The 15,308-nt window shown below is 42.9% G+C and overlaps 1 protein-coding gene across 4 annotated transcripts in view; it reads right to left on the bottom strand.

Annotated features, from left to right (window-relative positions):
* Window positions 1-11,503, bottom strand: part of FAM184B (family with sequence similarity 184 member B) — a 123,868-nt gene extending 112,365 nt beyond the window's left edge. For 2 of the 4 annotated variants that reach the window (XM_061583473.1, XM_061583471.1), the window contains exon 1: window positions 10,550-11,498. In XM_061583473.1, the coding sequence (XP_061439457.1) occupies window positions 10,550-10,690 (141 nt within the window). In that variant the 5' untranslated portion in view covers window positions 10,691-11,498. Of the gene's footprint in view, window positions 1-10,549 lie in introns of all 4 variants that reach the window. The other 2 variants (XM_061583474.1, XM_061583472.1) reach the window with 2 other exon arrangements.
* Window positions 11,504-15,308: the final 3,805 nt, after the last annotated feature.

Here is a 15,308-nt window from a genome sequence, read left to right on the forward strand (position 1 = left end):
ACATCTTGTAAGTTCAGGTGTGTGGCTTCCTGTATGGAATCAATCCATCTCTTGTTTGGCCTTCCTCTTTTTCTATTCCCTTCTGTTTTTTGCAGCATTATTGTCTTTTCTAGTGAATCATGTCTTCTCATGATGTGTCCAAAGTATGATAACCTCAGTTTCATCATTTTAGCTTCTAGTGATAGTTCTGGTTTAATTTGTTCTGACATCCAATTATTTGTCTGTTTTGCCTAGAATGCCCTCCCTTGTCCTTAACATGGCTGCAACCATATCTACTCAGAAGTAAGTCCTATTGAGTTCTATGGGGCTTAGTTCCTTAATAAGCATGCTTACAGTTGCTGCCTTCAGGGGCATCTATCTGTGCTCCCATCTAACATCTCTGCAACACTAAGCTCCTTTCTTCCAATAGTGGGCTGGCCTGAGGGCACGTAAACCCTTCTTCCCAGAAGCAAGTAAGCTAGATTAAATGTTCCCTAAAGGCGTTGAACTGTGACCTGGCAGACCAGGGTTTGAATCCCCACACAGCCATGAAGCTCCCTGGGTGACCTTGGGCCAGTCACTGCCTCTCAGACTCAGAGGAAGGCAATAGTAAACCACCTCTGTCTGAATACTGCTTACCATGAAGACCCTATCTGGGATCAACTTGAAGGCAGTCCATTTCCATTTTGCATCACCCTAAGCTTGTGAGAAAGAATGCAGCCGTGAGGTCCTGGAAGCAAAATTTAGGTTGCTAGGTAGGATGCTGAAAGCCAGGACCTCCAAGGTGGCTTTCTCTGAAATGCTACCAGTTCCACGCGCAGAACCAGCCAGACAGGCCCAGCTTCGCAGTCTCAATGCGTGGATGAGACGATGGTGTCGGGTGGAAGGGTTCGGATTTGTTAGGCACTGGGGAACATTTTGGGACAAGCCGGGCCTGTACAAAAGGGACGGGCTCCACTTGAACCAGAATGGAACCAGACTGCTGGCACTTAAAATTAAAAAGGTAGCAGAGCAGCTTTTAAACTGACTGAGGGGGGAAACCCGACAGGAGCTGAGAAAGGTCCGGTTCGGAATAAACCTCCCCCCTGGGATAAAAACCAAAGAAATGATGAAATTTTAAAAGGGGTAGGCCTAGAAGTAGGCATTGTGAGAGCAGGGGCACAGGATATAAATTCAGAAGAGCAAAATTACCACAGGCCTAACCACAAGTGCCAAAGACACTGCTTACAAGTGCCTGTACGCTAATGCTAGGAGCCTCCGAACCAAGATGGGAGAACTGGAGTGCTTGGTCTTAGAGAAGAGCATTGATATAGTGAGCATAACGGAGACCTGGTGGAATGGAGAAAACCAGTGGGATACGGTTATCCCTGGATATAAACTATATCGGAAGGACAGGGAAGGACGTATTGGTGGCGGAGTCACTCTATACGTGAAAGAAGGCATTGAATCCAGCAAGCTCGAAACCCGAAAAGAGGCAGACTCCTCCACAGAATCGTTGTGGGTGGTGATACCGTGCCCTAGGAGGGACTTAATACTGGGAACGATCTATCGTCCCCCTGATCAAAATGCTCAGGGAGACCTTGAGATGAGATATGAAATTGAGGAAGCATCCAAACTAGGAAATGTGGTAGTAATGGGTGACTTCAACTACCCGGACATAGACTGGCGGCATATGTGTTCCAGTCATGACAAAGAAGCAAAGTTTCTAGATATTTTAAATGACTATTCCCTAGATCAGTTGGTCATGGAACCGACCAGAGGGACGGCAACCCTGGACTTAATCCTCAGTGGGGACCGGGACCTGGTGCGAGATGTAAGTGTTGTTGAACCGATTGGGAGCAGTGACCACAGTGCTATTAAATTAAACATACATGTAACTGGCCAATTGCCAAGAAAATCCAACACGGTCACATTTGACTTCAAAAGAGGAAACTTCACAAAAATGAGGGGATTGGTAAAAAGAAAGCTGAAAAACAAAGTCCAGAGGGTCACATCACTCGAAAATGCTTGGAAGTTGTTTAAAAACACTATATTAGAAGCTCAACTGGAGTGCATACCACAGATCAGAAAAGGTACCGCCAGGGCCAAGAAGATGCCAGCATGGTTAACGAGCAAAGTCAAGGAAGCTCTTAGAGGCAAAAAGTCTTCCTTCAGAAAATGGAAGTCTTGTCCGAATGAAGAAAATAAAAAAGAACACAAACTCTGGCAAAAGAAATGCAAGAAGACAATAAGGGATGCTAAAAAAGAATTTGAGGAGCACATTGCTAAGAACATAAAAACCAACAACAAAAAATTCTATAAATACATTCAAAGCAGGAGACCATCTAGGGAGACAATTGGACCCTTGGATGATAAGGGAGTCAAAGGTGTACTAAAGAACGATCAGGAGATTGCAGAGAAGCTAAATGAATTCTTTGCATCTGTCTTCACAGTGGAAGATATAGGGCAGATCCCTGAACCTGAACTAACATTTGCAGGAAGGGATTCTGAGGAACTGAGACAAATAGTGGTAACGAGAGAGGAAGTTCTAAGCTTAATGGACAATATAAAAACTGACAAATCACCGGGCCCGGATGGCATCCACCCGAGAGTTCTCAAAGAACTCAAAGGTGAAATTGCTGATCTGCTAACTAAAATATGTAACTTGTCCCTTGGATCCTCCTCCGTGCCTGAGGACTGGAAAGTGGCAAATGTAACGCCAATCTTCAAAAAGGGATCCAGAGGGGATCCCAGAAATTACAGGCCAGTTAGCTTAACTTCTGTCCCTGGAAAACTGGTAGAAAGTATGATTAAAGCTAGATTAACTAAGCACATAGAAGAACAAGCCTTGCTGAAGCAGAGCCAGCATGGCTTCTGCAAGGGAAAGTCCTGTCTCAGTAACCTATTAGAATTCTTTGAGAGTGTCAACAAGCATATAGATAGAGGTGATCCAGTGGACATAGTGTACTTAGACTTTCAAAAAGCGTTTGACAAGGTACCTCACCAAAGGCTTCTGAGGAAGCTTAGCAGTCATGGAATAAGAGGAGAGGTCCTCTTGTGGATAAGGAATTGGTTAAGAAGCAGAAAGCAGAGAGTAGGAATAAACGGACAGTTCTCCCAATGGAGGGCTGTAGAAAGTGGAGTCCCTCAAGGATCGGTATTGGGACCTGTACTTTTCAACTTGTTCATTAATGACCTAGAATTAGGAGTGAGCAGTGAAGTGGCCAAGTTTGCTGACGACACTAAATTGTTCAGGGTTGTTAAAACAGAGAGGGATTGCGAAGAGCTCCAAAAAGACCTCTCCAAACTGAGTGAATGGGCGGAAAAATGGCAAATGCAATTCAATATAAACAAGTGTAAAATTATGCATATTGGAGCAAAAAATCTGAATTTCACATATACGCTCATGGGGTCTGAACTGGCGGTGACCGACCAGGAGAGAGACCTCGGGGTTGTAGTGGACAGCACGATGAAAATGTCGACCCAGTGTGCGGCAGCTGTGAAAAAGGCAAATTCCATGCTAGCGATAATTAGGAAAGGTATTGAAAATAAAACAGCCGATATCATAATGCCGTTGTATAAATCTATGGTGCGGCCGCATTTGGAATACTGTGTACAGTTCTGGTCGCCTCATCTCAAAAAGGATATCATAGAGTTGGAAAAGGTTCAGAAGAGGGCAACCAGAATGATCAAGGGGATGGAGCGACTCCCTTACGAGGAAAGGTTGCAGCATTTGGGGCTTTTTAGTTTAGAGAAAAGGCGGGTCAGAGGAGACATGATAGAAGTGTATAAAATTATGCATGGCATTGAGAAAGCGGATAGAGAAAAGTTCTTCTCCCTCTCTCATAATACTAGAACTCGTGGACATTCAAAGAAGCTGAATGTTGGAAGATTCAGGACAGACAAAAGGAAGTACTTCTTTACTCAGCGCATAGTTAAACTATGGAATTTGCTCCCACAAGATGCAGTAATGGCCACCAGCTTGGATGGCTTTAAAAGAAGATTAGACAAATTCATGGAGGACAGGGCTATCAATGGCTGCTAGCCATGATGGCTGTGCTCTGCCACCCTAGTCAGAGGCAGCATGCTTCTGAAAACCAGTTGCTGGAAGCCTCAGGAGGGGAGAGTGTTCTTGCACTCGGGTCCTGCTTGCGGGCTTCCCCCAGGCACCTGGTTGGCCACTGTGAGAACAGGATGCTGGACTAGATGGGCCACTGGCCTGATCCAGCAGGCTCTTCTTATGTTCTTATGTTCTTAAGAATGACCTTGTCACTTCAGATGGACCTAGGAACACTCTATTTTAGGTAAGATTTCTATTTTAATCTCCAGAGAATTTTTTTTTGCATGGTATGCTCCAAGCAACTGTGGTTTACAATGTATCATGTTTAATGATATCACTAGGGCCCGCCCCCTGACATCACTAGGGCCCGCCCCCTGACATCACTAGGGCCCGCCCCCTGACATCACTAGGGCCCGCCCCCTGACATCACTAGGGCCCGCCCCCTGACATCACTAGGGCCCGCCCCCTGACATCACTAGGGCCCGCCCCCTGACATCACTAGGGCCCGCCCCCTGACATCACTAGGGCCCGCCCCCTGACATCACTAGGGCCCGCCCCCTGACATCACTAGGGCCCGCCCCCTGACATCACTAGGGCCCGCCCCCTGACATCACTAGGGCCCGCCCCCATTTTCTCAGGTTTTTGGATGGTTCCGACCTGGCAACCCTAATTCCGACTTATGGCAACCCTATGAATAGGGTTTTCATGAGGCTAAGGGGGAGTGACTGGCCCATGGTCACTCAGCAAGCTTCACGGATATGTGGGGATTCGAACCCTGGTCTCCCAGGTCGTAGTCCAACACCTTAACCACTACGCTACACTGGCTGTCTATATTAGATAGAGAGGCTATGAATGTGTACCTATTAAGGTGACAGACAGCTTATAGATAGCAACTCAAGGCATAACATTCTTGCATTTAAATGAGAAGCATTATGAAGAGAGAGGGTTGAAAACAATGTAGTAAGAGCATGAATATTACATTTGTGAGGGGCAGAGGGAGGTATGGCGTTGGAGGTTGGATGGCCCAAGTGATAGGAAGGGCAGCAAGACATCTACATGTGACCCCATCTTCTGGTCCTCTCTCTATCCAAGGGAACAGGCTGCTCTCTTGCGGTGCTGCTTTTTAATGCCAGCTCTGTACATAACAAAACATCTATCATCCATGACTTGGTATGGGATGAAGCAAATTATCTTGCATGTTTTAGTCAGACCTGGTGAAATTTAGACTGATGGCGCCTGTTCCCCTCCACAGGTATGGTAGACTAGTTAGGATAGTCTGCCCTTGGAGGCTTCTGGAATCCATTGTTTTTCTGAATGCCCTTGAGGATTTTTAGTTGGCATGGCTGATGCCACCTAACAAAGCCCTGGTCTCACTCTGAAATAGTGTGATGAAATGGGCAGCTGAGATTATCATTCCCAGCTGTCTGTCCTCTCACCCTACACAGACCCCATCTAGCTCCCTGAATTACTAGCAATGTGGGAGGCAGCAGGCTGGGGGACTACTTGAACACAACTGTGAAAAAATTGTAGTTAAGTATAATCATCAGCATTTTATTTGTATGCTGCCTTTCCACACAAAAAATTGCTCAAAGCAGCTTCCAACAAAGTGAACAGAAATAAGTATGACTGAACATCAGTATGAGCTCATTACAGACCTTACTCTGTGGTGGTCATGACAACAAAAAGAACCCAAGGTTTCTTGTGCATATGCATTTTGACCTGGATACTGCCGTGAATGAATCTAGAGCAGCACTTGATCCAAGCATATTTAGGTTGCAATCCTAAGCACACTTACTTGGAAGAAAGTCACACTGAATTCAGCAGGACCCACTTCTGTATAGACATGTATATGATTGCATTACATGTTACAGAAATGCACATGCTGCCATCAGGAACAGTATTTAATAAGAAATTTTAAAGAGAAAGGTACAAATTAGAAAACAGGTTGCACAAGGCTGCAATAGTTTGGATACATGGTTAGTGAAAATAGAGACTATACAAGACAGAATCCAGTCTGGATACACAGACGTAGTTTGCTTAGACACAGAGCCCCTTCACTCCTTCCTTTTTATGAGCCATGATTAAACCAAGAAGCCTCTAATCAATTATACTTTACCATTTCATCCAAACCAGGAAGCTATTGTTGCCAGTTTGGAATCAAACAGGATTTGAAGTTTGGTATCCTGGCTTGTTCCGAAGTTGATAACTTCAGATGAAATAGGAAACTGTAGTTAATTAGAGGCTTCCTGGTTTAATCACAGCTTGTGGCGAAAGGGCTGCATGTGTGGGCAACAGGCTCATGCATATTTTAGGCTAATAAACTGAGATATGATTTTCCTCATATGGCTAGAGTATCTTGAAGACAGTTATGACAGTGATGTGTTTTTACAGAAAGCAAGACCTATAAACTTCAATTAAGTATGTATTTGGCCATTTAGTTCATGTTTTCTGTAGAATCAAGGTTTATTCATGTGTGAAGTTACGCATTCATGCATATAAATGAACTATTACAAAACATCTGCTTCTGAAAATGTATAAAAACTCACTCGTGGGCATGTGTATACATCTTCATATACTGTATATTATCCATGCACAAAACACATGGTTGGCCATTATTTAGGGATGAGTAGAGATTACAAGCAGCAGATCTCAGAAGCCTATAATGTTCACATCCCTGAATAGTAAACATCTACATGATTTTCTGCTTTTGCATACCCATGAAAAAACACTCTCTCTAAATGTAAGAATAGTTTGAAATAGGGGAGTGGCTTTGTGTTGGAAGAAGTGTGTGGAAATTGGAACTTATATTTGTGAGTGCATGTCCACCCACATATAAGCCGTTTGGAAATTACAAGTCACATATTATCTGTAGACCATCAATTAATACTACTAAATGTCTGTTGTAAAATGTTCCTTTTGAAACTGATCATAAGCAGCTATGTGTACAGCAATTAAATTATGTGTGGAACATACCTGAAAATCTCTTTCTGTCTCATCAGTTGCAGAGTATGGGATATGGGTCTTTAAAAAAAAGTACTTAAGCAAATATTAATAGCAAAATGCCTACAAAAATGTAACAAAAGTTTTGGTCCCATTTCTAGCATATGCAGACCAAAATGAATACTCATGAAGGACAGAACGATGTGGTATATAAATACACTTGTACGCTGTAAGATTTTTTTTAAAAAAAGAACAAGAAAGGTTATATATTCATGGCTGAATTAATTTATAGGGCCAGTGTGGCATAGTGGTTGGAGTATAACCTGGGAGAGACCAGGGTTTGAATCCCCACACAGCTACGAAGCTCCCTGGGTGACCTTGGGCCAGTCACTGCCTCTCAGCCTCAGAGGAAGGCAATGGCAAAACCACCTCTGAATACCGTTTACCATGAAAACCCTATTCAAAGGGTCGCCATAAGTCAGGATCCACTTGTAGGCAGTCCATTTCCTTTCCCCCCCTCTTCTGTTGAGGGGTGGGGAGGAGGCTCCAAAGGCCCCTTGGGGGGATTTTTGGAAAGGAAATAGCATGGGATGAAAATGTCAAACCACCCTTCAGTTACAGTTACAGCTACAGTTCTGATACTGATACTCATGGATGGTATTTCTTTCTAAAAAAGAAGCAAGCCCAAGGGAGTCTATCAAATGGTAAATGTATCCTGAAGTCTGAATCATCTGGTAGTTGAATTTTACTCACAGGTGAGTGTAGAACTAAAGGATGGGCTGGCAAAATGGGGTATGCTAATCTAGATCAATTCCATATTCAGGCAGGAACAACCACCCACACACCAAACACAAACAAACTGATCTATTAAGTAAAACATCATGGATTACAATCAAGCAAGGCTATCCTAAGCAGAGACAGCAAGGCTGAGCAAAAGACATTTGTGGAAAAATAGACAAATTTGAGGGATAATAGCAGAAAGAAAGAAAGAAAGAAAGAAAGAAAGAAAGAAAGAAAGAAAGAAAGAAAGAAAGAAAGAAAGAAAGAAAGAAAGAAAGAAAGAAAGAAAGAAAGAAACTATATTATTTTTACAATGTGTATACTAATTATAATTTGTACTGAGCTAAGGATGTGTTCTCATAACCATATATGGAGCAAGAAATGCCAGACGTCCAAGCTGGATTTAGAAAGGGAAGAGGCATGGGAGATCATATCGCAAACATACGTTGGATAATAGAACGGAGCAAGGAATTTCAGAAAAAAATCACCCTGTGCTTTATAGATTACAGCAAAGCCTTTGACTGTGTAGATCATGAAAAACTATGGAATGCTTTAAAAGAAATGGGGGTGCCACAGCATCTGATTATCCTGATGTGCAACCCATAGTTACTGTAAGGACAGAATATGGAGAAACCGACTGGTTCCCCATCGGAAAAGGTGTGAGACAGGGGTGTATTTTATCACCCTGTTTGTTTAATCTGTATGCAGAACATATCATATGGAAAGCGGGATTGGACCAAGATGAAGGAAGTGTGAAAATTGGAGGGAGAAATATCAATAATTTAAGATATGCAAACGATACCAGGAACCAGTAATGATTTGAAATGAATGCTGATGAAAGTTAAAGAGGAAAGCACAAAAGCAGGACTACAGCTGAACATCAAGAAAACTAAAGTAATGACAACAGAAGATTTATGTAACTTTAAAGCTAACAATGAGGACATTGAACTTGTCAAGGATTACCAATACCTTGGCACAGTGATTAACCAAAATGGAGACAATAGTCAAGAAATCAGAAGAAGGCTAGGACTGGGAAGGGCAGCTATGAGAGAACTACAAAAGGTCCTCAAATGCAAAGATGTATCACTGAACACCAAAGTCAGGATCATTCAGACCATGGTATTCCCGATCTCTGTGTATGGATGTGAAAGTTGGATGGTGAAAAAAGTGGGTAAGAGAAAAATCAACTCATTTGAAATGTGGTGTCAGAGGAGAGCTTTGTGCATACCATGGACTGCAAAAAAGACAAATAATTGGGTGTTAGAATAAATTAAACCAGAACTGTCACTAGAAGCTAAAATGATAAAACTGAGGTTATCATACTTTGCACACATCATGAGAAGACCTGATTTACTAGAAAAGACAATAATGCTGGGAAAAGCAGAAGGGAGTAGAAAAAGAGGAAGGCCAAACAAGAGATGGATTGATTCCATAAATTAAGCCACAGACCTGAACTTACAAGATCTGAACAGGGTGGTTCACGACAGATGCTATCGGAGGTCGCTGATTCATAGGGTCGGCATAAGTCATGATCGACTTGTGGGCACATAACAAACAAACAACAAGGAGGTGTAGGATAATTATGAGAGGTGGAAAGTTTAGCATGAAAACACCTTTGAAAAGGGTTAACCAGTGACCTATAATACACAGCTTTAATAAAATTTCTAGTAAAACTTTGAATTGGCTGCTAGGCTATTTTCAGTTCCAAAAAGTATTGAACGTTCATAGAGAAGCAAAACATATTACAATGGTAACATATTTTATTCACATAATAGGGCATAATACAAAGTGAGATGAGTTAGTGCTGTAATTAGTAGTGTCTATGCCCAGGATTGGGTTCTAAATCTCTCCACAGAGAACCAGGACTTGAGTGAGTTAAGAATGGTTGCAAACATTTACCAGTGGTGTTGTTGCTGAGATGCCAAGAACTCACTGCTCTGATACATTGCCCAGAATCTTGTGCAAAATCAAAACAAATCGGAAACAAAAGAAAATCCTGCTTGCTACTATTTTCCACTAAGAGATGTCTTGTTTTCTTCTCCAACCACCAGGTTGCTGATGTGCTTTCCTGGGTTAGGCTGGAAGTACTGGACCAATCAAGAAGCTACATCTGTGAAATTCCGCCTGTCCTACTGCCCTCGCTAAGCCTCCGAGAAAGCTAACATTTGTCGTCTACCACCTCGAAAACATGCTCATTTACCGCACCCTGAAAAGAACGCATTCCACAATTGAACAATATTCCAGTAATTGAACTGGACATTATATTCCCCATTTTGTGCCCTTATTCAGACTGAAAGGGCAGGTACCGGTCTCAACCCACCCCAGGTACGCATGGAGATGGAGGGAGTCTTTGCTACAGGTTTGCAGATAACACAGAATATAACTTAGCACCGCAGAGAAGCAAACTTCCCTCATGGTTTTTAAAAGACCCTCTCCATCGTACCAATCCATTTTATAGTGTTAAAAGCATTACTAGTTTTATTATGCAGCTTGCAACGATCGCTTGCTGCCGCTCTTCATTGTTTTAATTAACTGCAGCACACGGAGAGAGTACGCGAGACGCACGTGCGCGCGCGCGGGGGGGGGCATATATGCTAAATATTGATTTCCCGTTCCCGAGTGGAAAGCATCGGGAAATGAAAGTTGATTGTTTCCACCCATTTTCTCCTCAGCCAACGGTCACGCTGGGAGAACGCCGGAGCCTTGTTCAAACTTCCCCCTTCCTCCCCGCAGCAAGCAGCAGCAGAAGTTTCAAGTAGCGTCCAACAACCCTCAACAACGCCGCCCGTCCCCCACCCCCGTGGTTCTTACCTTTGTGAGTTGGGCGATCTTCTTACACATTTTCATATGCATGTCCGGGTCGCTTTCGGCCAACGACCTACATTGATTATTCGCTTTCGAAGACCCATCGCAAGTCCCAAGCTGATGGATCTTGTTTATGCCAGAAGCCATTGGGCAAGCTTGTAATATATGCTGTTCAGTCTATCAGCGAGCTGCAGTCGTATTCTCTCCCGTTCTCTCACTAAGAAAAGGAGAGAAACACTTCGATTTTCCAAATACGCCTTGGATGTAAGCGCAGCTATCCGTCATCGTGCCCGATCGTCCACACAAGAATAGGCGGGCAAGGAAAAACAGACATTTGCAAACCCAGCCCAGCCCCCTCCAAATGGATCGGCTTCCGCTACAAGGAGATAGATGCCACTGGCATTCTCTTGGGGAGACGCTGAGCAGGTTGCCCAGGCTGAAATTGCTGATACAGCTGCAGACGCTTAAAAGGATAAAAGGCCCTGCTGGATCAGGCGGGGAGTTTCTCTGCTGCAGCGTCTTGTTTCAACGGTGGTCAAGCGGATGCTTCCCGGGAGCCCACAAGCAGGAGGGCGTCAAGGCAGGAGCCCGGACCCTTTTTGGTGAAGGCTCCCTGCCCGAGTTATTCTCAGCCTCTGCACCTGGAAGTTCTATTCAGCGATCCTGCCTGCTAGCTTGATAGATCGCTGTCTCCTCCGTCTAATCCCCGTTGAAAGGGATCTCGGCCAATGGTCTGCCGCGCAACTTGTGGCAGCAAATTCCATAAGTTAATAATGCATGGCGAGAAGTACTCTTTCGCTTGCCTTGGATTTATTGCCTGTCCGTTGCACCAGGTGACTCCGAATGGCGTGATAGGGATGTTTTCTCTGCGGCCCTTTTCCACACAAACGGCGTGGTTGCGTGTGCCTTTTTTTAAGGGTCACCAACGATCAGCCGCCTAGTTTGCTTCTTTTGCTTAGCCTACTTGGGTCAGTTCCAGGCACTGAACGGAAGAGGGCAAAATGAGGTCAGAGAAGAAAGTGACCTATCCTGCTGCCAACCCAGCAGGTGGATAGCCAGCTGAGGGAAGCAGAGAGAAGGAGGAGGCAGGGAGGAAGCAGAGTTGGATGTTTAAGCACAGCCGGTTCACCAGCTGTTAAGGTTGGAAGCAAAATTGTTGGTTTTTTTAAATACCCCAAAGGAAGAAAGAGGGGAGGATCAGAGATGGATGAAAATTTAGTTCTATTTTTAAACTCTTGCAATATTGTTACAGTGGAACAGTTGAAGATTTCCCCATTAAGAAACTCAGATATAGTGAAGGACCCCTTCCCCCCCCCAAGACTGGAGGACCCGAAGAATGGTAGATTACTGTCCATATAAGATACAAAGCACCATTTGTATCTAGAATCATTCTGCAGCCCTGTACATACTTCATCCAATAAGAAATGGAAGTGGACTGCCTTCAAGTCAATTCCGACTTATGGCAACCCTATGAATATTCAGTGGTGGTTTACCATTGCCTTCCTCTGATGTTGAGAGCCAGTGACTGGCCTAAGGTCACCCAGTGAACTTCATGGCTGTGTGGGGATTCAGACCCTGGTCTTCCAGGGTTCTCATAGTCCAACACTCTAACCACTGCGCCACACTGGCTCTGACATCCCAGCAAAAGTGGGCTGTGATGTCCATTCCATTGCCACATTGTCAAGTTCTTACCTGCAATATGAATAACTAGGATTTCCCTTTAAAGTTGCAATCCTATGCACATTTACATGGTCATATATTCCAGGACACTCAGTGGGATGTACTCCTAAAAAATGCATAGGTGGTAGGCCTAAACACATGTATGATACACCCAGTATCTAAAATAAGTCCTGAGTTTACTCTAGGACATATGCTCTAGGAAATGAGCACAGAACTGCAAATTTAAAAGGAGTTTTATTTGTCCATGTTGCAGAAAAGAACTTGAAAATTTAGCAGCAATGCTGTGAGTGAAAAGATCTAGTGCCTGCCCTCAAATTTCCTTGAAATTGTGATTGCTTCCCTGTTTCAGTTGGTTTCCTGCTCACTTGAAACACTGTATTTGGTAGAACAGCTATTCAACATTTCAAACAATGTAATTCTATCAATCTTTAAAAAGCAGGGAAATTGGGCAGCTATAGGGAATGCACCAAGGGAGCAGGAGACCCAACCTCCTCTCTGAGATATTGTCCTGCCCTACAAATTGGTCAAAATGCAAACACAATTTGGGTTGGTCTTTCACAGTCCAATCCACTTCCTGTGTAGTTTGGAATAATTTGGTAACATGTGCCTCTGAGCATAAGGTGAGTGGTGGGAACACCTGTAGAAACAGTAGTAACACAGAAAAGCAGCAAAGTAAGAAGAACACCAACAAACATACAAAAATGTAATTCTCCATCTTTGGAGAGGGCAGGTGTTGCCACCACTCACCATATGCTCAGACGCACATTTTGACAAATTTGTAGGGCAGTACAATTTATTAGAGAGGAGGTCAGGTCTCCTGCTGCCCTGGTGCATACACTATAGCTTCCCAATTTCCCTGCTTTTTAAAGTTTGATAGAAATAGCTGTGGGCTATAGGTACGTTCTTAAACCGCAAGGTTTTTTGCCTATGAGTGAATATTATTTTCTAAAACAAGATGTTCAAAGATGTAATTTGCTCTGTTGAGTGGTGAAGAAAGCAGAGGGAAGGAGACCACTTCTTGCAGGTACTATTGATCTAGGTCTTACAGCCGGATAAGCAAAACAACAGGTAAACCACAAGCTGGTGCTTCAAGAGAATTTATTGGTTCAAATATCCAAGATGTTTTGATAAAAAGGCCTGTTCTGGGCGACTACAATCAATCAGTGAAGATTACTGTGATAAAAACAGCACTGTTCAATGAAATACAGAAACAATACTATTCAATACTCCCTTCTACCCATCAAAGTAGAACATGAATAAAACAAGGGACTAATGTTATAGAACTACCTTTTCAAACAGAAGAACTTCTAGCTGGTGAGCAGTATGAGTAGTATCTCTGTCTTTCTGATGCTATGTTTTCACAGTGACTTAATTCTGAATTTATTTGATATTCGATTTGTTGTAGAATTTATTGTATGTGGGGCTTCTCTTGTGTGTGATCTGGAAGATGCAGTTAGCACAGAGTGCTGCGATGCAGTTCCTGACAAGGAGTGAGACCCCATCAGAGTATAATACCTCTGCTCAGAGATCTACACTGGTTGCTGATTTGTAACCAAGACAAGGTTAAGGTGTTGTTTTTAGTATATAAAACCTTTAACAGCTTCAGACCAGTTTACTTGCAGGATCACCTTACCCCATATGTGTACACTTGACAGCTTTGATCTGCGGAACTGGCAGTGTTACAGGTGCCACATAATACTCGTTCCACACTTGTAAGAAATGGTTTTGTCAGTGTGGTAGCACCTACACTTTGGAACTCCCTGCCTATTGACGTCAGGCAGGCCCCTTCCCTGTGTTATTTTCCTTGCCTGGAGAAAACATTTCTGTTTAAGCAAGTCTGTCTAGACGTATAGATGTTGATGTGTTTTAATCTCTTTTTAGTTTACTGCTGTTTTAATTGCCTTTTAAATGTTTTAATTACCTATTTTAATTTTTTTTAAATAATTTTAATGTTTCTTGTATTTTTTTATTCTAAATTTAAATTTTACATGGTTTTATTGTATTTATTGATATACAATAAAACAACAATTAATAAAACAAAATAGGGAAGATATATAGATGTATATTTTTGATAGAAAGTTTGCCACAAAATAGCAATACTTCTTTGATCCAATCAAAACATGCTTTACTGGGAACTCTATTCATAGCATAAATATATTTTCCTGGATTTCTTCCTGTCCCTACTACTACAGCCTGTACAGCATCTGTAACTGGTCATTAGAATATGCTCCAGCAAAAAAGAAAGAGATGGTGGTGGGGGGGAGAAGAAAATGCCTTAAGAGGTAAGCGAAGCACATGGGCAAAGTATAACATTCTTCTTTTGATTTTTTTAAAAGGGTATCACAGTATTCTGTAGGCACAAGACCAGTGCTTCGATCTGCAGCTATTTACTCTATCTACATGACTGATGCAGAGGTCAGCAAACATCTCATAGATGACAGGGCACTGGACGTAAATCTTCTGAAGAGCCTCCAATCAGTTCTAGTAGAAGGCTGCAGTCAAGGAATTGATTGCTTAATTCAAATCAATGTATATATAGGAAACTTCCTGCATTGCTCCATCCAGATCTGGGTGTGGAGGGCCAATGGGCACTTTATTTTGTTTTTTGAAAAATCTATACCTCTAACATGAAGAAAAAGTATCAATGGTGGTGAACAGCATAAGCTCAACAATAAAATTACATTCATAAAACAAGAAAAAAAGCACACCACACAAATCAGTAGATAAGCAATATATCAACATAGCTGGATCCCCTTTATGGAAATTTGAAACACTGGGTTCTGGTGGCCATTTAAGGGAAGGAAGGGGTGGTATTTTCCCCACCATTGTGCAAATGGTGGACCACCACAGGTAGGCCAGCCCCAGTGGGGAACACCCCTAAGGAGATTTCCCTTTTGAGGAGTCCCGAGGACAAAACCACACACTATTCATTGAGAAGACAGTAGACCTGTAGGCTTATAGCATGGGTGGGAATGTTTAACTGAGGCTGATTCTTCCCTCTTTGGGCTATTGAGAAGGTTCTGGAGATTGGTGTTAGAAGAGGGAGCATAGGGAAGTCAAGTATGGCTATGAAAAGGATTGTGAG

Source organism: Rhineura floridana, chromosome 9, assembly GCF_030035675.1.
Source record: "Rhineura floridana isolate rRhiFlo1 chromosome 9, rRhiFlo1.hap2, whole genome shotgun sequence".
NCBI classification, from domain to species: domain Eukaryota; kingdom Metazoa; phylum Chordata; class Lepidosauria; order Squamata; family Rhineuridae; genus Rhineura; species Rhineura floridana.